The 22,863-nt window shown below is 40.4% G+C and overlaps 1 protein-coding gene across 1 annotated transcript; it reads right to left on the bottom strand.

Moving 5' to 3' along the window:
* Positions 1 to 6,318: 6,318 nt before the first annotated feature.
* On the bottom strand, positions 6,319 to 20,584 carry NOM1 (nucleolar protein with MIF4G domain 1). The gene is made up of 12 exons (XM_009886793.1): positions 20,558 to 20,584; positions 19,562 to 20,101; positions 19,069 to 19,193; positions 17,910 to 18,105; positions 15,537 to 15,860; positions 14,911 to 15,021; positions 13,507 to 13,668; positions 12,799 to 12,920; positions 8,841 to 8,973; positions 8,340 to 8,471; positions 7,503 to 7,612; positions 6,319 to 6,496 (listed from the first exon to the last, which is right to left on the bottom strand). Exons 1-12 carry the CDS (start codon positions 20,582 to 20,584, stop codon positions 6,319 to 6,321), a joined length of 2,160 nt encoding a protein of 719 aa, XP_009885095.1.
* Positions 20,585 to 22,863: the final 2,279 nt, after the last annotated feature.

The following is a 22,863-nucleotide window of genomic DNA, read 5'->3' as shown; positions in this document are numbered from 1 at the left end:
TTTCCCAGGTAAATGAGTCAAACTGGCAGGCTGCTGCTTCTCCGGCTGTAGGACATGGAGGAGAGGAGTGTGTGACCTCGTCACCCACAGGGAAAATGGAGTTGTGTTGAGAGGGGAAGGCCAAACTAGGTGTCTAAAGTTGGATCACCCCTGGAAAGCAGGAGCTCCTGGCAGCTTGCACAGTGCACCATGAAAAAGATCTGTTCTGTTGACTCTGAAGCTTCCCAGAGAGGACACCTCTGTCGTTAGTACATACCCTCATGGGTCCTCTTTGCTTTGGGGTTGGGAAGAAGAAAGCTCTTCCATCAGCTAAGGATGGCAAGATACCTGAAACCCCCACTTATTCTTCCCGATTTTCATCTGTAAGGCTGATAAATACATCTAGAGGTTGGATGTGAGGGTCGATTTTAGCAGCAGAGGAATATGGGATAATGTTGAAAAAGCTCAATGTGTTCTGCAAAACCTGTTAATCCCATGCCTCCGACAGCTCCACGTCAGCCCTGGGTAGCCCTGGCTCCTCCCCGGAGGAGGCCATGTCAGGGAAAGTGTTACTCAGCATCCGTGAGGGTGTCAAAACCCTGGCTGGGAATAAAGATTTGCTTCTTCAGCCCTTAGCAGCCTGAAGGCTCCTTTAAAGCCGCGAGCTTGGTGTAATGTTTCGCAGGAGAGGGGCAGCCCAAGAAACACTGATGGGTCGAGCGTCCCTCTGGATCCGATTCTCACGTTGCTTTCAGACCACAGATAAGGAAACCGACTGATTCCAAACCCACAGCGGCTTTCAAGCCTACCCATTGCCTGCTGCTTGAGCTCTGAAGAGCTCTCCAGGGCCTCCCTTGACAGCTTTTACCATCATAGAAAACGCAATTGCCATCTCTGCCTTTCTCCGCTGCTTCCTCAGCTCTGCCGCACAGCACCCTCACAACCTTCGGCATAACAAAAATCTTCAAGAGACCGACAGACTTATTTTCAAACCATTTCGTTAGGGAAATTTGGAAAGTAAACACCATCCAGTCAATGTTTTAAGGGTGAATTGAACTACAGAGTAAGGAAAAAAAAAAAAAATCCATCCAGAATCTGCGACTTTGGCCAAGGAGGAGAGATGATTTTTGTGAATAAGACGCAAGCCTAGGAAATGCAGTCAAGATGACTTATTTTTGCCCCAGGTGACACTGAGCATATCTCGGCTTATTGTCTCTGTACTAGAAAAATGTGTTGCTCCGTCCCCGGAGTGTAACTGACGGCTGTTCCCGCAGTGGGCTTCACTGCCTCCTAACAACAGTCCCTCTTATTTCCCGCCCGGGCGGTGTGTGCCTGCACACCCAAGAGAGGGTTGAGGCTAATCTGACCATCTGAATGGCAAAGGGTCTGTGACGGAATTTTTAATGAAAAATGTGTCATGCTTGGAAATCGTTCACTTATGAAAATGAAACGACCATTTCACTGTTACTGACAAAAGACTTTAAAGGAACTATTCAAACAACGGTCTCTATTAAGTTTTCCTCTATACTTCTCATTCCAGCTACATTACTTAGTGATTTTTTAATGTATTCCCTTTGAGGTCCTGCACTTGTACAAAGTGAGTTTGTTTTGTCCTAGGACGCAAGTTTCAAGAAATTTTTGGTGCCAGCTGGCTCTTCCTAAATTTATTCTTGATAGATGCTCATTTCATTTCCTTCAAGCATTATTAGGGAAACCACATGATATCCGATTCTGAATTGTGCATGCGTTTAAATTAGCGGCTGGCTACTCTAATTAGTTTTAAAGCAAGGCTGTAGGTCGCACCAGAATTTGAGGATAGCACAGCTGGTCTATGTAGGCAGCTGCGATGTCCATGCCCATGGGCCTCACGGTAAACTAAGCTTTACCGGAGGGCGAAGGAAAGTTCCTCCAGGAGATGAAATGATGAAAAGTGGCATCTGGTAAAGGAGTCATATCTGTACCTACAATTTCCTGAAATCAGTCCAACCCAAAAAGTCTTGGGTAAAAGTTACACCCCGCCTTTGGAAAAGTGACCCTACGGATCAAATTGTCTCCTGAAAACAAAAGTGCTTCATCAGCTGCAGGAAAAAAAGCACATATGTGCTCTCACACACACGGGATGTAGCTGGGCACTGAGCCACCCTTACGCTCAGCGCAACAAAAATTTGAGCATTAGTGTTGCCACTCGCATATTTATTAAGCTGAAAGCACTGTCACGCACATTTAGCGCCGCGCTGCTCCCGGGCTGTAACTTTTCACGTGCAAAGTTCACCCGCAGAACAATGCGAATCAAACGATGCCAGATGTGCTTTAAGCACCGTATTGGGTTGCACACCTTCGCTGGCGCGAGGCAGGGCAGACCTGCTTGCGTCTGCGCTTTCGGAGCACGACTGATATCAACCCGTCATCCCCGGTGTGCAGGACAATGGAAAAACGTCAAGTTAAAAAAGCCCTGCAGATACTTGGCCCATTCAGGTGCGGTGTTAAAACCCTGCCAAAAGGACTTGCATATGATTTATCAGTGTAACACTCTGGCCAAAGCTAAAAACCAGACTTTGCTGCCCTGTTAATTTTGATACAGAAAACAGAGAGTTTAAAACATCGCTGTCCAGCTTAAAAGAAAACAAAATTTGAAACGGTGATAATAGCTACGAGCAGATAGTGCTGTTTAAAGGGGGAATTGAAATCTTCTGCTGTATAGCAAAAAAAAAAATAAAAAAAAAAAATCAAACATCCGTCTTTTAGTTAAATGCATCTAAAGCAAATCACGCCGTATTTTCCACCGGCTCATCAGGCATAAGGATTAGTGTCGCAACCGCAGCTGCTTGGTTTTCCAGCGTGGTGTATTTTTACCAATTCAAAGCCCGGTTCTGGTCATGAAGCAGTAACTTCCCCCAAACCTCCTTTACAGAAGAATTTTGGACAGTTTAAGTGGCATCTTTCTTATGGGAATAATCAGGGAACGTTTCTCACAGAGGTGTGATGTTGACTAACAGACTAATACTCAATAGGAAGAAATCTCGACGTGCTGTATTTTGTATATGTGTGTTATCAAACATTTATTCCGCTGCAGACAAAGCGAAATGCATCCAAGCCCGGTGTAACTTCTCCAGCAGTCTCTGCTGGCAGTCGGTGCTCAGTGTGCAGTTTTGCAGGAAGCCGCTTGCCAGCGTTTGGGCTTGCTGCTGCTGCTGCTGCTACAGACAGAGCTGATGGCACCAACAACCCCGCTGTAAGGAGGCGACGCTTTGGCAGGGCCAGCTTTGCTGGGGACAAGTTTTTTCCCTAGGGTTAAAAAAGCTTTTTATATATGTATAAATAAATATAGAATATATAAATATATATATATGTATACACATTTACACATATAATATATATAAAATACATTATGAATAAATATATTTTAATATAAATATATGAAAAAACAAATATAAATTTATCTCAGCTTTCCTTTTCACATGTGCCTTATGGGATGCGACTGGACCACAGAAGCAACAGCTTACAGACGCGTATGTACAACAGCACACTCTGATGGGCCTTCCACCTCTGTCAAACTCCGGCAGTTTGGCCAGTAGGACCACGGGAAAAATTGCGGCAAGATCCAAGACTCAGGAATTTAAATTTATCTTAGCAATTGTCAAATTTCTGTTCGACAGATTCTTCCATGGAATCACAGCGAGAGAATGAGACTTATGCAGAATCACGTACACCAACTGTCCTTGAACCACGACTACGGTACTGGGGACTGGCAGTGTATTTTGGCTGCTTTCCTTGAAAATTCAGGTTTTCAAAAAAAATTTATGTTTATATATAAATGTGACAAATGTAAAAGCTGCAGGCAGGTAAAATCAGCTTTCTTGAGAAACAAAGCAATGGCTCTAATAACTGTAAGTTCGAACAAAACATAGTAGCTGTTTGGGATAAATAATAGCTAATGTAAGTCTCTCTTTAAAAAAATAGCAATTATAATGTTAGACTGTAAGGTTAAAACCATCTCCTCTAATTGCATAGCAACACCTGCATCACACCGCCCCAGGCAGCTGCAGCGAGTGAATAGACTCAGACCCATAAAACACTGGGCGATCCTTCCACGGGCAGCAGAGCGTAGCCAACCCCGGTCGCCGAGCACAGCATTCACCCAAGGAACCAGCAGCCTGTGACATTTAATTTAAGGAAGATGCTTTAGGATTTATCTTGAGGAGCAAAGCTGCCTCGATCTCCCAGCTAGAGCAATGTGTTTCCATTTATGTATTAAACCACAAACACGTTGAAATGCTGGGTCTACTTAAACTCCTGCAGAAAAAGGTAATTAATTAGGTGCCTGCTGCAGTCTAGGGGGAGCAATTTTTACTCACCGACGTCCCATGCATTCCACAGCAGCCTGTTTCTAGGGGCTGGCACAGATTTTCTTCCGAGTCCGGCCTCCAAAACTGAAATAGGAGGCTCAGCGTGGTCATTTGCGAGGCAACCGTTTACATTCACTCTCCAAAGCTGTGACTTTTGTATCCATCAAAATAGCGTCAATTCTTCTGCTGCCCATACTTTTGTTAATTGGCATGAATTTTAGAAATATTTTAACTAGATTTTTTTTTCCTCTTCTGCCTGTTGCATGTAAGATGCAACTGAGGGGAAATGGTCAGTTCTGTATGCTTGAAACCCTCTAATGGTATGAAACAGGCTGAAGAAAGCATCTTGCTTTGTTCTTTTGACAGTGATCTCTTCTGTGCTAGATGTTAACCATGCTGGTGCGACCTGGGATTTTGAAGCTGGGTCTCTCTGCTCCCAGCACACCTTGCTCCGTACAACCTGCCCTCTCCAGAGTTCAGAGAAGCTGTAGAAGCTCCATCCCTGGAGGTGTTCAAGGCCAGGCTGGATGGGGCTCTGAGCAACCTGGTCTAGTGGGAGGTGTCCCTGCCCATGGCAGGGGGGGGTGGAATTCTATGATCTTCAAGGGCCCCTCCAACCTAAACCATTCTATGATTCCAGCAGAGGAGAGGTGAGAAAAACAGCTCCCTGGCTGCTGAAGGAAGACATTTGCCTGAAGACATTACTCACACCAGCGAGGAGAGTACTCTATGTTCAACTCTTTGATTAAAAAGAATTAAAAAAATTCTTGCCCACCTCTCATGCTGAAGAACTGAAAATTTTCTGGAGGATGCGTACGGGGAGCAAATTTTCCCAACAGGGACAGATCCACAGCAGCTGAATAGATCGATTGGTACCAAATGCAATTAGGAGGCACCGTAAGTGAGTGGACTATTGAACACCAGAGGGCAAGCCTGGTGATGGAAAGAGGGCTGGCAGCTGCAGCACAGGTAGATTATGCAGATGCAGCGCATATTGCAGACGAGAAAGTACTTCATCCTCTCCCTGCACTTTAAGGTCATTCCCTTCCTGGCAAACGAGCTAGAGTAAAGCTAATACAAACAGCAAAGCCTTTGGAAAAATCGCAGTTTAATGTGTAGTGGTAAGGTGACAAAGGAAACAAACCATTAACACCCAGTGTTACAGAAAAATGCACATAATTATTTTTTTTTTAAAAACATCTGAATGGAAAAGGCAAGCAAATTCTTAAGGAAGTTATTCTCTTATTGAAAGACTCATACCGATATTATTCTTTATGCCTAGAAAAATATGATTAACCCAAGTGATTAGGCAACTCCGATTTTAAATCTGAGAAAAACAGGCTAAAAGAGCAATAAAACTATGCTGTGATCTCCAAACCCAATATAATTGGGCAAAGTCAGATCTTCAAGTTGTTTTACTACAGCTTTGAATCCAACTGAAGATCTTTTCCTGACCCACAGTCAGGTAAACAATTCACAGAATTAGCAGATAACTTCAACACTTTAAAGTCGATTTCTTCCGAAACCGACTCACCAGTTCTCAGGCCATCTAGTGGCCTGTTCCTTCAGGCAAACAGAATGGTTACTAAACTCCTCTGGTTAAGGCTGCTGCTTTAACAGACAGCGGTCAGTTATGCTATCATTTCAAACAAAAGGTTAGAATATGCAATGCAGAACGCTCCTGCTGACTGGGAGTATCATAGAAGACAAACCCATCCTCTTCTCCAGATACTAACCATCAACATGAAGCACTCATGCTAAAAAAGGGACGTGACAAAAAGTACATTTTCCCTTTCTTCAGAAAGGCCCTGTACCACCTTCAATTAAACCTGTAACTAGTGCGTAGGGCAAAGTAACTATTTACATCAAAACCCAGATCCCTTAGAGTAATATGGCTCTCATCATTCTCAATGATTTGGGTCTGACAGACTAACAAAGCTTTGCACCTTCCCACAGACTCAGGTTTTCTGTATGTTTTAATAGAAAAACAGAACTATAGCTTCAATTTGGATTCTTTTGCTTGCAAAGCCTTGGTTGCTAGTTCAACTCTTTCTTTTAAGAAGCTAGCTTCTTCAGGACTTTTTTTGGCTTGTACATTTTTCAGTAAGAAGTGGGTAAGGAAGAGTTTCAAGCTTTCCCGCAGCATTCCCAGTTTGGGGTTGTCAGATACCCTGTAAAGATACAGATCAAAAGTAGTATTTAGTCTTCCACTGTTTTAGAAATGTTTTAATTATTTTCTTTATCTTCTTCAAATAGAGATGTAGAAAAAAATCCACCCTATAAAAGGAGCTTTTCTGAAGAGGCTTTCAAATTACCAGCAAGCCTACACCAGTTTGGCAAACAGCCCAAACACACTCAACACGCAATTGATCCTCAACAATAAAATGGAATATTTGAGCCTTAGACTTGTTTTATGTAAATGATTACATTACAGCAAAAAACGAGGCAAACACCGTGTTTGAGCTTCCTTGTGTTGCAGCGTAACGGTTGAAACATCGTCACCTAATTTTCTCTAACTTTATATAACATTGCAAGTTTAATGCAACAAAATCATGGAATCATGGAATAATTTAAGTCAGAAAGGATGTCGGCAGATCATCTTGTCTGACCTGTTTAAAGCTGGACTAACATTCAGGTGTGGTCAGGTTGCTCAGAATCCTAAGCATCTCCAAGGACGGAGATTTCCTAGCAACCCCGGCAACCCCATCCCATATACAAAAATAAGATTTTCCAGACAATGTTGATTTAAAAAAAAAAAAAAGGTCATCCAAACCTTTCCCTCATTGATATTTCTTTATTTTTCCTTTTTACATTAAAGACACCTTCTAGCAAAGACTGCTGTGAGAGTGAATCCACTGCACACACATGGTAAAGCAATTAGGAAAGTCAGTAATTACTGAGCTCTGTTCATGAAAATCCTATGATCAAAATGATACACTGAATATCTGAAAGCCTTACTTTGTGTAACACTTCTCACAGTTGGATCCGTATCGGAGCCTGTACTAACACACAAATGATACACTTCCCCCCAACTCCCCCAGCAGAGCTTACTTTTTAAGGAATGGATGGCTGACCTTCGGAAAAGGCACTGTATAATTCTGAACAAAATAAGCAAACTTTTTATCTTCTTAATTACTACTCACCAAGGGTTCCCTGGAGATCTCTCTGATCACTTACCTCACAAAAATGTCACTAAGTTCTTCAGCATCTGTTTCAGTCAACAGCATGCTTAATACTTGTCGCAAGAAACGGACTTTGGGTTTATCTAGTTCACTGAATTCAATTACCTAGTAAAGAGAGAGGGAAAATTTGATTAATTCAAGTATTTCAAACAGCTGAATTTTCTTCTAAATTAACAGCTTTTAGCACACCAACTGGCGTTCCACATATATACAGAGTCCTAAGTTTGGCACAGAAGAATTAGCCAAGAATGCTGCCTCCCAAAGCCAATCAATAAGGAAAGCAGAGAAATTTCTAAGGAATAACCGGTCTATTAGTACCAGAATACCGGATATAATTTCTCAGTTAGATAAATACTTCAGAAGTACCTAGGACAATCCATATAATTGCCCATTTAACACATTTCAATTACTCTTCTAATAAAAGTCTATGGAGACCGCATTCTGAAATCCAAGTGCTCAGTAGATTTCTCTCTGGTCTAATAAAAATCAACACCGGCTAAAAAGCATAGTAAAAAATCCACTGACAAAGTCCGTTAATGAAGGGACCTCATTTCCAACTCTGGATACTCTAAAGAAAATAATCTTACAATTGCTCCAGATATAGAACTGTAGACTTTCTTGTACGCCTGGGGCACCACAGGTTCCCTTTTCCCCAAATGATAGCATTACCATAATGAATTGGATTAATCTGGTAATTTTATAAAAAGTTTTGTCTTAGCTTATGACCATGAACAGCTGAAGTACCAGCTAGGTAACAGAGCAAATACATTTTCTACAGAACTAGCAAATGCAAAGAAAACACAGAAGTATTTTGAAAAGAAAACACACCAACCTTGAGAACTGAAAGTGGCAATGATTTTGTCCTTAATAAGTGAGCCAACAGTGAAACCAAGTTGGAGATAGCAGAAGCTGACAGGTTTTCTAAGTCTCTGATTTTGTCCCAAATACTAAACTGAAACGTCATCTAGGTGTCAAAGGAAAAAAAAAATCCTACACATTAAACGACTGTTTAAATGAGTAACAACATAACAAAACCTTTCAACTTTCTATTCTTTATGACCCCACTGTTAATTAACAGAGATGCTTGATCAGACTCTGTTCAATTCTTTTCAAATGCGTAAAACAGAGAAAAGCAAACCTTCCGCAGTAATTACTTTATTTCCTCTGCAGGTCTGACCGTGAGCACGCCTTACTGAACGCAGAGCTATACCAGCAGAGTTCTTCCTCAGGATCAAGATCTTAACAGGCATGCATTCATTTTCAGGTATTTAATAACTGTCTCCCAAACCACAATAATGACACTAAAACAAAGTAGAAACAGATTTTTCTTCACCTGGAATCGTCTTTCACATTCACAAAACTTGTTTGCTAAAAATGCATAGAAGGGGTTATATGTCTTCTCCTGTAAGCAGCAGTAAAGGATAACATGAACAATTTCTCTCTCCTGCTGATCTTTCAGTCCAAGCCTAAAATTTAGCAAGAGAACGAGAATTGTTTAGTAAGGAAAAAATCACTGCCACAAAGGAAGAGCTACAGTCAGCATCTGAGAGTAATACTTAAACTCCCCCCTGAAACACCACATTAAGTTTTACTTGTTATAAAGTTCTTATAAAGTCTTTAAATCACTGAATGGACTCAAACCCTTAAGACTGTGGGCTGAATCAGTATCCTGGTATGGCAATATAGAAATGCTACAGTATTACTGGTGTTAAAGGAGTGGCTGCAAAAGCAAGACCTCAACAGAGAGAAGTGGAACGACACAAGTATAATTACTGCCTGGGGAAGGAGAGGTGGCCCACTCCATGTTTGTAGCTCTTCAGGAAGTAAAACAGAGGAGAGGGCACTATCATCATGGAGTTTTGTGCCTCTGAACGTAGCAGCACTACTGCAGCAAGCGCTGCTGCGTGGTGTACCAGTACATCGTTTAACTAGTGGAACAAGAACTGTAGGACCCTGTTGCAGTTATCTCACACTTTTACCTATGGTCATAGGAGGAAAGACAGCCTTTGGATCAGTATAAGCCTATTTAAAGAAACATGTCCAGGCCACTTCACCTCTGTGGTACTTACTAGGAATAAGACAATTTTTTAAGGTATTTTTCCTACTTGGTGATGTGAATCTCTTCATCTCTACGTCAACTCCATGCTACATAATACTTGAAATTCATTATTGTTTGACAGTAGCCTAAGAGGGTGCAGTCAGTGATTTCAAACCACCTTAAAAAAACCCAAACCTGAAGAAATCAGTATCAATGAGTACTTATGTTGGCTGCCTCAGCACAAAGGCTAAGGACTGAACAGCCTTCCCGCTTGAACAGCTGACCAGTCTAAAAGGGGCCTGAGACACTTTGGCAGGGAATGGTAACTAACTCGCAATGCACCTGTTCTGTGAATAATCTGATTTAGCTTCCAGGGCTGTCAAATGCTTGGCAGCATTAAAACCAATTAAAATGAAAAATGCTTCATATTATAATCTGAAAAATGTCAAACAAAATTCTTTTCATTGCTTCAAGCTCAAGTTTCGTACAGCATTAGTATAATTCAAGTGTATTTTCTAACTAAGTTTGACCCCACTGGAACTTGCTCTACCATCTGTAGAGTACAGTTTGTCATTGCTTGAGTCTAATATCCCTCGTTCATATACACCTTCAGACATCTGCCATTGCATTTGATCACAGACACATAGCAGATTAACAGACAAAATATTGTCTTTCAGCGAAAACCCCCAGAATTTAAGGTTTCACAATATGAAAATCTGAGATGATTTCTAGGCTGATTGCTAATGAGCAGTGAAAACCTAGTAGCCTGCTTCTCCAAAAGAGACCAGCACTGTAAGTGCTGTGTCTGTGATATAATTTGCTTGCTCTCTCATGAGCCAAATTCTACTTGATTTTATTACAGAGCAACAAAAGCTCTCTCTCTCTTTTTTTTTTTTTTTTTTATTTTTTATTTAAATGCACAGGTTTTCAACCACCGGACATCCATTTAATAGATGACTTGTGAATTTACATCACTAATTCTGCACACTCTCCTTTTCTTTGTTCATCATCACTTCTATCACGACTTGCTTATTTAGGAAATACTCATGTTGCCAGATGGTTGCAACTGAGTAAATCAGCACTTCAATGTCCAATTTTGTTCTTACCTTCATGTCTTCACAGACCTAGCAGTATTTTCTCGTTTCAGACCTAGCATTCCTAGGCATCTAAATTTAAGAGTCAGGATTGTCTTTCACTGCTTAGCTTCACCATAAACCTGTACAGATTTCATAAACTGGATAATCTTAGATAAAGAACATGCAATGACCTCACCTATTAAATCATTCATGAGTTAAAATACTCCCATGGACTTGTATGTCTTGATCACTTAAAGAATTTCCCCCTATGTATGGGAGAACTGCTTCTGAAATACAGATTATTTAGAGGCAGGCTTCTGCCAGTGGTAAGTAGGTTAGTTATCGTCAGTAGAAGCCCAAGACTGTAATTGCCTTTAGATCAAAAATAGCAATACTCAAACCCAGCTTTTAAAAGTCAGTTCAATGATTTTAGTAGATACAGTCACATACACGCTATCCTGAATTACGCACCACACTACAACAGGATATCTAAGACTTTTGCAAGTTCCCATTTTTTGAGGTGTAGAGTTTCTCAAATTGTTCATCTCAATGCTTAAAAATTGCCCCTTCATCAAACTTAAGAAGCATTCATTCCCCCTCATTTGTGAATCTGTGGTTCGTGAAGAAGATGCGGCCTTTCAGCTGATAGAATAGATCAAGTCTCACTCTCTTCTCCTTGTCTCCAGTGATGTTCCCAGTTCTCCCTTCACATTGACACTTCTGCAATCACAAACTGAGCCACTTCAGGGAGCTGTTCTGGCTTCAAACTAATTACTTTCTTTTGATGTAAGGAGGAGAAAAACAAGCAGAACTGTATCAGCATGGATTTATAATGGTTTAAATTACCACTTAACCACACCTCAACTCTGCTGGAGATCTCGCAGCTGATGAATCAACAAGCGCAGTTAAAATATTCCTTTATGTATTTCTCAGGCTCTTCCTTGTGAGACTGACATCAAACGTACAAATATAAATTCCCATACACTCTGGAACATTAAAGTTAATTCCTTCACTGAAACTTTTGTGTACTTTCCATTATTCTCTGCCAGATGTGGGCAGATTTGAGAATTCCTCTCTCTGAGTTTGCTGTTTAAAAATCAGTATCAACGCACACCAGGCAATCTGCAGGCAAAGTTTTTCTGCCAAGCCTGTATGTGTACAGATTTGTATACTAGTTTAAATAGCATGGATGAGTCAAGGATCAATTTGCAAATTGAACTACCAGGTCTTGGCAAGAGCTGCAGCAACAGCAGCTAATTTCTTTTAATTGAACAGGCCATATTAAGATATTGGAATGACTCCACCACAGTCTTAAATCCAAGCTGTGTTTTGCAGAAGTGGCATTTAATCAAATATTAGTTGACTTTATTACGAAGTCTGTTTTGGTTTGGTTAGCAAATTAAATAATTGCATGCCATCCTGGTAAGACAATTCCCTTGAATTACAAGGCTGCAATAGAAAAGTTCAGCCTTGATCTCTCCCCTCCCAGTTACTATAGACTTACAATTAATATTCTGACAAACACAAAGAACAGCTTAGTTTGAGCTTTTTCCTGATCACATCTTCTTCTAAAGAGCTGTTTGCCAAGCGGTAAGGAAACTGGTCTTAACATGAAATGTGACCCTGGAGCAAATCCAAAGCTAATAAATTCTGCAAGAGGGAAGCAGAGGTGCTAGAACACTACCAGGTCATGCAAGTACGGACAGAGACCTACACGGTGGCTTTACAAGGTGGCAAGTAGTAAAGGAAGCGGCAGTAGTACAGAAATCCAGGGACAAAACCAAGAGATGTTCTGAAGGGGATTCTGGTCTGCTTCTAAGGAAGCAAGCCTGCAACAGACTTCCATCCATTAGATGAGGATGCACATCTTCAATGCAAAAAGATACAGGCTTCTTAAGTCAGAAGATACTGAAGATCAATTATAGACATGAGTGACAATAACAGGGGCTACTCCTTTCCTCTGACTGCCAGTCAGTTCTGCCTGCCCCCTACTAGTCCTTACACCAGGGTTTTGGTCCTTCTCTTCCCCTTTTACCCTATGTGGATCCCTAGCTATGCGCTTCTTTAATTGTATTATCAATTAAATGCTCTTAAGCCCAGACCAGCAATGTTATTTTTCCAATCCAGCTAATGCTGTTCTTAGTTCTGTGCTGTCTTCTAGGCTAGTCTGTACTTACTTAAGAAGCTTTTCAAAGGCATCCAGGAAGTCTTCACTTGTCATCAAGACACAGAAAATACTTCTCCTGATATCGGTATTCATTCTCTGCTTACGAGCAAGCTCCATTATCTTTGAACTCACCTGAAAAAATATATATAAATAAATGCCATTTTATTTATGCCTACTTTAAGAAAGCTATTTCTGTGCAGACTCTAATAAGATCATTAATGAAGATCTCCATAAACTATGAAGCATCAATCCAAAGGTCCTGAGCGTTTGTCCACAGGCACATTTTAATGTATTTTAATTGTGCCAATTATTTTTAAGACATGCTTTTCTAATGCAAGTCACCATGACCATCTCACCACACTACTTTTAGAATCAGCTTAGATATATGCCACCCATGGACAGACCTGTCAGAATTCATACTAGCAAATCCACTTCAGGTCAAGTCTCTTCTTCCACTTACATAACAAGTTACTTTTACAATTCCACAGGGTAAGAAAAAACAAGCTATACCATATTTGTAGTAACAGCTGTTATGAAGTGCATGAGCACAACATTTTGAAAAACTTAACAGCAGAATTTACAGTCCAAAATCTCAGTCTTACAAGAGCCCATGAAGTTGTTTTTTTTTGTGGGCTCTGAAATGAACTCATTCACCTGTATGAAGAATATTCAAAAGATGATAAACACTTAGATTATAACTAGCACTGCTTGGATTTACCTTTCCTATATGCAGTTTTTGCTGAGTCTTGTTGTTTGTATCATTGATCATTGGTGCTCCGCTCCAGGATGACCCTACGATCCACCAGCGACCAACTTGATCAGCACTGAGGAGAGATTCCAGGGAGACACGGAGCTGAGTTTCTTTTCCACTGCTACGAACCTTGAATAACAAAATACAAAAAAACCCAAAAGCTTTTATTTGAAGCTTTCTTTACCCCTCAAAAAAACCCCGAAACCAACAAAAACTTTAATTACTTAAAATTACTTTAAAACAAATAACTTAATCTCCATAAAGGTCTTCACGTTTCCTCTGAACAACCTTTAGTTTCAGTCAGCAGCCTGAAAAGAATTTACAAGTTTCCCACATGCTCTAATTTCTTAAATACAAGAAGTTGCTTAAATGTACATTGAGAAGCTTTTTTTCAATATAAAAAAAAAGACATAAATTAAAAAGTAGCCACATTCCAATCATAAAACTTGATTAGAATTCAGACTTGATTGCTGACATTCAAAATCACTTGCAACATCTTACAATCTGGTCATGATTTTCCTTTCAAACACTTGTGATCAAATAAAATGACATGACAAACTGCCTTAAGTTTTGTACAATTCAAATAACAAAAAGCTTGAACTCTTTCAATAAAATAAGAATTTCCAGCAACAGAGTCTAGAAGCATACTAAGAGGACTGTGAAAATTTAAGAGAAGAAATTCAACAGAACTAGGTTACATATCTTATTTTTGCCTGACCTATTATCACTGATGTACACATCCTGCACTTACAAATTTCTGAAAAATAAAATCTCTAGGTGTTGTAGACAAGTAGTGTGATTTTCAGGTTGGAGATACATGGAGTCTAACACCAGATTCAAGTTCTGTGAAAATGAATTAGTTCTCAATCCAGAGACAACTACTTTCATGCATTTAATAATGGGTTGTTCTAGACAAACTGCCCTCTCTCCACCAAATAAAAGTAAGCAAGAAAAAACATCCAGGTTTTCAGAAGTGTTAGACTTCCAAAATAATTTTGGTGAAGTTAGGAGCAGATGCCTGCATCCAAAATCTATGGAAAAAAGAACTTCTCATAATGACTCATTTCTACTGCACAATCATTAAACATCCCAAATCTCTTCTTCAAGTATTTTTCAAGTCTTTTTCAAGACTGAGACAAAGTCTTTGGCTCAGTCCTTTCTCAAACTGTTCTGCAGAAGGCTGGTTGACTGCTGACTTAACTTGGACACAGGACATAATATCTAATGATCTAAGAAGTGACTTTAGTCCACAAGAGTTTCAGACTGTTAAATGAATTAAAAAATACTATAGCCCATCAAACTGATGTACAGTACAAATAATTACTTCTGGTTTAAGAATAGCTATACTACATATGCCAAAAAAGTTCTCACCAGTGTTCTTTGCAATTTGCGGAGTTTTTCAACTGGTTCAGGATCATAACCAGGAATCTTACGCATGTCATTATTCCTTAGTGCCAACATAGTCTCTAGCATAAAACGAACCTATTGGGAAAAAAAAATATTAAAATCTGTAGATTAAGTGCTGTTTATTAAATAAAGTAGAGAGTATACTTTGAAATTACTGTTCTGTTAGAATAAGCAGCTCAGCTGGCAATATACATCAAAATTTAGATTACATTAACACAAATACAGAAAAGGATGTTTACTTTAATTCCTATCACATTCATTTGTGTTCAATCTTCAATTCAAAGCTTTATCTGCTAAACACCATTCCTCAGCGACCATTTTTTGAAGTGTACAAAGTATCACGAAACAGAAGCACTGTCCATTGCATAAGGCATAATACAGTCCTAGTCTCACCCATTACAAGCATTTTGGTGTCCGTGCCCCAAGAACTAATGGAGAAAGACAGACAAGAAGAATGCAAATAACTGAACATTAACAGTAACTTAGAATCTAAATAGAGTGTAGCAGAACACATATTGTTAAATTAACACATGTATCCAAGTGCTTATAAAGTCTATTCATAACAGAAAATCTTTAAAACACACACATACCCTAGTCTGATCCTGGAGTTTCTTCTCTGCTGTGTTTGCTTTCCTCTGGGCTTCAGTGATCAGTTCCTTCAAAGCCAATGCATCATCTTTTCTTAAGGAAAAGCCCACGTTTTTCAGAAGAAACAAAATCATTTCAATCTCTTTTTCAGTGAAAATGCTAACAAGCTTTTTCAGAATATCAAAGATCAGCAGGGAATGAACCACATGGAAGTTATACAGATGAGCAATCAAGGCAAGCAGATTTTCACATTCTTTCCCTTCAGCATCACTTTTACAGATTTCATCAAATTTCTTCACTACGGCTTCCAAAAAGTGAGCACCGACCTGGCAATAGTTCCATTAAGGGGGAAAAAAAATAAAATCCAGCAGTTAACCGTAAGCAGATTTTACAGACGTCTGTAAAACATTCACTTTTGGGGCACTGCCACTATTAATTTTTAAGAAATATTGTTGCTTCTCTCAACCAATATGGACGTTCTTCATCTACATACAAATATCTAAGTGGTGTGACATTTTCTTAAAGTATGTGTTATTTACACCTACCATATGCCATCCAGTTGCCTTTTAAAGCCTGTGCAAGAAAAGCTAATGTTGGGAACTTACAGTACACATACATCAGAATTTGTTTACGCAATTTTCAAGGACACATATTAGCATCTTCCCAGCTGTCAGGCTAGCATGCTGTTACTGCTAGTCATTCATCCAGTAAAAGCTGCATGTCAAAAACCAAATGCATCAGGGTTCATCATTCCAGAACAAAACCCTTAACAGAAGCGTAAAAAATAATATTGTAAAACAACCCCCAACATACCAAGTTTGCACAGTTGCTGAGCATGAGCTTAGGCTGATTTTGAAGAGGGGAGAAGTCTTAGCCATTTGTCAGTGGTACAGTTGGGAAGAGAAATTTTGGAATCTCTGTATTTGTGAAGAGAGAACTGATGCTAAAGACTGGAATTAGAAAGCATACCAAAATATAGGTAGGTAATGAACACACAACTGCCAAACAAGACTCTCCCTCATCATTTTGGTCCTAGTATTTGCTGGTTGTTCTTATGAAAACCAGAAATTCCAGTAGCACTACTGACTTGCATTACAGGCTTTGACCAGCTTAGGTTTTAACTACCCAATGATCATATTGCATAAATGTATAAGCACAGCTATTGGAATCCCAACTTCTGCATTGCTCAAACTAATCTTAAACGCAGCTGTGGGATCACACTTCCATGTAATGCATATTCTACATTTATTGTACAGAAAAAATAATAAGGCTTTACGGTATACTTAAATACTACAGTCTTAGATTCAAAGACGCTGTGTAACAGAGTGAGTAGCACAGAAGACAGTCTGGATATCATCTATCTATTTCTAACACCTATTAGTATATCTATATCTAGAACCTATTACTTGGCATTTTGCAAAGTTTCAACTTCTAAAAAGATTGTGTTTCTCTTTTTAAAACAACATTGTAATATTATGTTATATTTCCAGTCAGAACTGCCTTTCAAGCAGCAAAGAGGAACAAAAAAAAAATTTAATGGCAAGGCTGCATGGAGAAAGCTGCTGTAATTGCAGTCACCTGATATTTTGCATGGTTCCAGAGACAGCATTCAGGTCATGACAAACCAAAGAACTTGCATTAATACATCTTTTGCATTAAGATGTAGAAAGAAAAATTCATGGGAACACGGTGCGGAAACACATCAGTCTCCTGAGAGAAGTTTCACTAAAATTAGCTAAAATCTTCCCTTTAACATCAGTAGTTTGTTTCTTCTTAACAGTGAGCAAGAGGTATTTTACCTCAATCACTCACCAGGCTTAAAAACACAAAAGAAACACCTCCAAAAAAATTTGCCATGCTTTTTGAAGTTTTTGATATTCTGGAGTCATTGATACACCTAGTTAATTCTGCTAATGATTTGCATGATTTGGCTTAATAAAAGGACTTTTTCCACTGATGTAAAAGCATTTCTGTAACTGTAGTGCCTTCCTTATCTGGATACACATTGTTCCAGAACAGTAGCCTCATATACCCAAGGGGACAGAAATGGATTAGTGTAACTAAAGAGGAGAAAACTTGATCTTAAAAAATTCAGTTTGATGGATGGATGTAGAAAGATTTTGATGAAAAAAAATGATGTTTTTTTAACTGACCAGTGGTAACTCATGGAGGAAATAAATTAATCAGATAAACCAACAGACTTGGTCCCTTTCACTTGTGGACACCTAGCAAATAAGCTAGAAAATGAAATTCAACTAGAGATGCTTTTTAGTGACACACAATCAAAAGGTAAAAGGCAATTCCAACAAAACATCAAGGAAAACACTCTATAACATGTATTATTAAACAAAATTAGTCCCAACCACAAGAATTACCTCAATTCCTACATTATGATGAAGAATGCTGACCAAAAGGATGTGTTCCATCATCAATCTTGCAGGCATGGCAACTGCAGTCACACAAGCATTCATGAGAACATCTGTCAGAGTTTCATTCATGTCCTTTCTGCTGTTGGCCATGTAGAGATCTTCCATCTGTCCACTAATGGAGGACAAATTCGGTTCACTCAACCTGTTAAGAAGCAATATCCAATGTTCACTTTTTCTTCTCTTTACACGGTTCCACAATTTTCAATTTACCCAATAAACAACCTATTCTTTTTAGAGAAACTTGCTTGGCTTCAGAAATATTGAGAAGATGACTGGAAGAGACCTTTTGTATTTTGCTGTGTTCACTATGCTAAAAAAAATACAACGTATGTTTAATTTTGGGGGGTGCCAAAAAATACTTACATGTAAAAACAGATTAGCAGCAGTATTTACAAAGTGTTGTCAATGTGCTTACTGTCTCACTGAACAGTCTTATTAAGAAAACAAACTTTGTTCTTCACAGTTATAACTATGGCACATCAATCTTTGGGGAAATAAAGTATGAAAATACCTCACATTTTTCTAAAATATAAGGTATATCAAATTCTAAATGATGGAGCAAACTGCACACTGTAGTCTGCATTTTACAGATAACATAAACAAAAGAAAACGCCAATAGATCTTATTTTTAAAATACTCTAAAATTAAAATGCATTAAAGTCCTGATTACTTTTTCTGTTCTTCAGTACTTTAAGCTATGAAGTGTTGCTCCTCCTCAGTTGTAGTGTTGGTGAAATTAATGTTTACTTAATTAAAAAAAAAGAAAATAATGGGGGGTTTTTTGGGGGTATAACTCACACAATGAGGGTTTTCTTATAGGCATACTCCAACCGACACATACTAAATTACACCTAGCATTTGCAGGCAACTGCTCCATGGAATTGAGCCCAATCTTAAATTTATTTTCTAGATTTTTCAACTTCCGTAACGACCAACTTTGAAGAATTTATATCAACAAAGATAATTATTATTAAGGATAGCAGACATGATTGCCAACTTAAAATGAGTTTGTGAAGAGAAAAGTCACATCCTTGCCACTTTTCTTTGAATGATGAGCACTGTCACATTGAACCAGAAAGATTAATGGCTTTCCTTATTACGTTACCTATTAATGAGACCATTCACCATTTTCTTCAGTCTTCCCAATTCTTCTCTTTTCTTGTCATCTAGCGTCTCCTGAGCTTTCCTTACTTGAGGTGGAACATACTTCGTAGCACTGTGATCACGACTCTTACCAGGGAAAACAATAAAATTAGATACCAAATGAGACTAGTATTTTAACTATTTGGACACAAATATATACTTCTATTTAAGATTAATATACAGAACTTTTCGTTAAGTATACATTTTACCATCTAATGCCAAAGGAGCAACTTCACACAGAAAAGAATCATGCAACAAGTTACTGCTTACGACCAATCTGACAGCAGCAAAACCCCTCTTTGCTCTACATGAAATTTTCTTCTAAGTTCTTATGACTAAACCCTGACATCTTAGGTCTTGGTTTTATCAGCTGCAGACGTACTAACAGTTTAAGTGAGTGCCACGGGGGCTAAACCACCCGTTTGTCCCCCTCTCCTGCACCTGAGCTACCAGACCTGGCACAGGCCAAACCCCTGGCATCGTCCAGCACTGAAACCCCAGTTTGCAACAGACACTAATTTTAACATAATCTCTTTTGGCTCTTCGCAGAAGTGCTTGCGTTCAGGTTGTGGAACGTCCTTTGAGAAGCAGGTTCGCGTAATCTGAGGCGAACGCCCTACCTCCTCCTCCTCCTGCTCGCTCGGGGGCTCGCTGGCCTCAGGCACCCCGCCGTCCTCGGGGGTGGAGGACGAGCTCTCGCTCTCCCACCGTCCTTCCACATCATCCCCCTCAGAGGGCTCTGAGGTGTCCTCCGGCCCTTCCTCGTCCTCCCCCGACTCCTCCTCGTCCTCCGGCGGCCCCGGCCGGTTCTCCGGCGGCCCCGAAGGGGCCTCCTCCTCGTCGCTGCTCTCGCACAGCCCGCTGAGGCCGGCCCGGGAGCCCAGGGCGCCCAGCACGTAGCCCAGCCCGTCCCGCAGGAAGCTCTGAGGCAGCTTCTCCACCGCGGTCTCCTCCTGCTTCTTCTTGCGGGTTGACTTCTGAAGCTGCTGCTCACTCTGTTATTCCTTTTGTCCAGGAGTGGAAATTGAAGTGTGTGAAAACGCAGAACACCCTCAATACTCCAGTTTAAGGAAGAGGTGTGTTACGCTACGGTGGTGCTGTGGGAGTTGATGTTTGACCTGGGTGGTCTGAAGCTGCTGGGCGCTGTCTCCTCAATGCAAAGGGGCGAAGAGACAGAGAACATGCCAGAGTGAGAACCAGTGCTGCAGCAGGCTGCAGCCGGGAGAGATTTAATACATGGTGCATGCAGCGTGGTAGGGGCCAGAGCTCGTACCCAGCAAGTGCCCAGCAGGAGGATGTGACAAAAAGGCACCATGTGAGGTCTTAATTATGTGGTTTTACATTTTATGTTTTTAGAGATCCCCCCGGCGGAGCGGGGGCCCCCGCCGGCCGCTTCATCTTTCCCCCAGCCACGCCGCGCTTGGGCGCCGCCATCTTGGGGAAGAACCGACCTTCCTCTTCCGCCGCGCCGCCGCCATGTCGGGCAGCAGCGCCCCCTGCCGGGCGTTGGCCGCCGGGCGGCGGGGCGACCCCTCAGGCGGGCGCAGCTCTGAGGAGGTGAACCCGGGCGGGCTGGAGCTCGCTTGAAACCCGTAGAGATCCTTTCTTTATGTAAAAAATATATTTAAGAAAATGGAAGGGTTGTCCCTCATGTTACAGGAAGGACGGGAACAATTCGTCCCTTGTAGCCCTGGCTGTGGTCATAAGGCCGTAACGCCCGTGAGGCACGAGGCTCTTGCTAATGCCTGGTGAGGCCGCAGGGTCTGAGGGACATCAGCGCCCCCGCCTCTCCTCCACCCACCCAGTCCCTCATGTTAATCCCTTTCCCACCCTGCCAAGCTCAGGTCTCTCTTCCTGAGCGTGCCAGAGACAACATCCATGTCTATGGCCGCTGTCCGGTGTTAACTTCTCTTGGGGTGTCCATTCACAGAGACGTGCAGGAAAAGGTGATGTGACTGCTGGGACCCGTGGCCCCCTGCCACAGGGATGGATCCTCACCACTCTGCCTGGTGACACAGGCACAGCAGGCGACAACTCGCCTGTCGTTTATGTGATCAGAGGGAATTAAATGTCCCGTGGCAGTTTGCTGCTGTCAGCAGGGAAACCAATTGGTTGGTTTTATTTTTAGTCTCTTTGCTGTACCGTAGGCTTACGCAGCCTGCTGGATTTGTGTGTCTGGCCCTGTGTCTGTGTCCTCTCCTCCCACTAACTCAAAATCTAGTGCCAGGTTCAGTTGTGTCTGGCAGATGCCTGGAGTTCCCCGAAACACTGAATTTCCCCAAGTTTCATCAAAATAGGTGTCTGTGTAGAGGAAAGAATTTCTCAGCTGAACAAAGTGCTACAAGATGAGCTTAGACCTCAGCAGATACCAGAAAACACAAATGAAAGCCAGCACACGTGACCCAGTTTCTGAAAGAGAGTCAGTCTTGAATATCCTGTGGGGACCAAATCCATAGGAAGTCAGGCTTCATTATTTTTGTTCTTTGGTGTTGCACTCCTGACCTCTGTTGAACAATGAAGTACTACACAGGACTTATATTTTACCTGAAAATTTAATATAGTTTTATTATTCAGAAGATTATTTTTGTCTTTCTATGCATGTTTCCATATTCTGTCATTACATCATATGTCCTAGATGACCCATGCTTCAGAAATCCAGCTTTCTCAAGGCTGATGCATAATGAATCTTTCACCCTCAGTGACAAAATATGTTGCATTGATTCATCAAGGCATTCCTTTTGCTACATTTTAAACTATATATTATTCTATAATTTATTGCTGGGCTGCTCTTTATTCATGCACCGACAGCTCACATGCATTTTGCATCCTATTTATAGATTTATTGGTAACAGTAATCCAGCAGCATGCCAGAATACTAGATAAATACAGCTGAATATAATTTGAGAAAATATTAGATGCTTTTAAAACTCCAAGATTTGCATCTTCCCTCTGTCTCATAATGTAATTTGTCATTCAGGGCAACAGAGGTTTCCAATAATGGGAGATTTCATTTATCTTCAAAGTGAGAAAATGCCAATATTTGCCATCTTCAGTACTTCATGACACAAAGCAAAATGTGGAAAGCATGTATTTTTGCTGAACTCCATAATCCCAAATTTGGGTGAAAATGGGTGTGCTACTTTTGCAAAAAATATACTAATAGAATTATTGTCACCTGTTTGTGAAGTAAAAATACTTCCTAAGAATGAAAACAATACTTCAGACAAAATATAAATATAATCAAGAAAATGTAATATTGAAAGAAATATCAATCTGCTTAACAGACTAATTCAGCATTGAAATCTAGTGAGGCCATAACTAAATAAATACAACAAATATTTCAGATGCTATCCTAGAATATTGTGGTTTATTATTTTACATTTACCTATTTGGCTTCAAGTACCAGGTAAATACAGTCTTCTTAAAACCTAAAATGTGAATAATTAGAAACTCCTGTCAACTAGTCTTCCAACTTTCCTGTGTTGTCTAAATACCAGAACAGGGGAGAAATCCAGTTTCCATTTTACAAATTTCACATTTAGATCTCTGCATCTTATGGGCGTCATTTACTAAATAGGAACTCTGAATTGAGGGAACATTTTGTAATCGTTCTTTGTTTTGACAGTGATCCCACAGCAGAGAACAAGATGCAAGGGCAGGTTTTGCATTTAGAATGAAATGGAACATAATGGCATGATTCACTGGAAAGGAAAGTTCATATAGAATTGTTGCTTCAGTAAATTTTTGCTTCCTGCTG

The sequence above is a fragment of the Charadrius vociferus genome, unplaced genomic scaffold (genome assembly GCF_000708025.1).
Source record: "Charadrius vociferus isolate BGI_N301 unplaced genomic scaffold, ASM70802v2 scaffold255, whole genome shotgun sequence".
Lineage (NCBI taxonomy): Eukaryota > Metazoa > Chordata > Aves > Charadriiformes > Charadriidae > Charadrius > Charadrius vociferus.
The sequence above is the reverse complement of the archived record's forward strand: the minus strand, read 5'-3'. Positions and strand labels throughout refer to the sequence as shown.

What these genes read in the sequence shown, in the direction of transcription:
- NOM1 (XM_009886793.1), bottom strand. Translation starts at nt 20,584, where the DNA reads ATGGCGGCGGCGCGGCGGAAGAGGAAG. An exon ending in AAAAACTGCATATAGGAAAG is followed by an intron (nt 12,921 to 13,506) that starts GTAAATCCAAGC and finishes ATATTTTTTCAG; the next exon opens with GTGAGTTCAAAGATAATGGA. An exon ending in CTTAGTGACATTTTTGTGAG is followed by an intron (nt 6,497 to 7,502) that starts GTAAGTGATCAG and finishes GTATCTTTACAG; the next exon opens with GGTATCTGACAACCCCAAAC.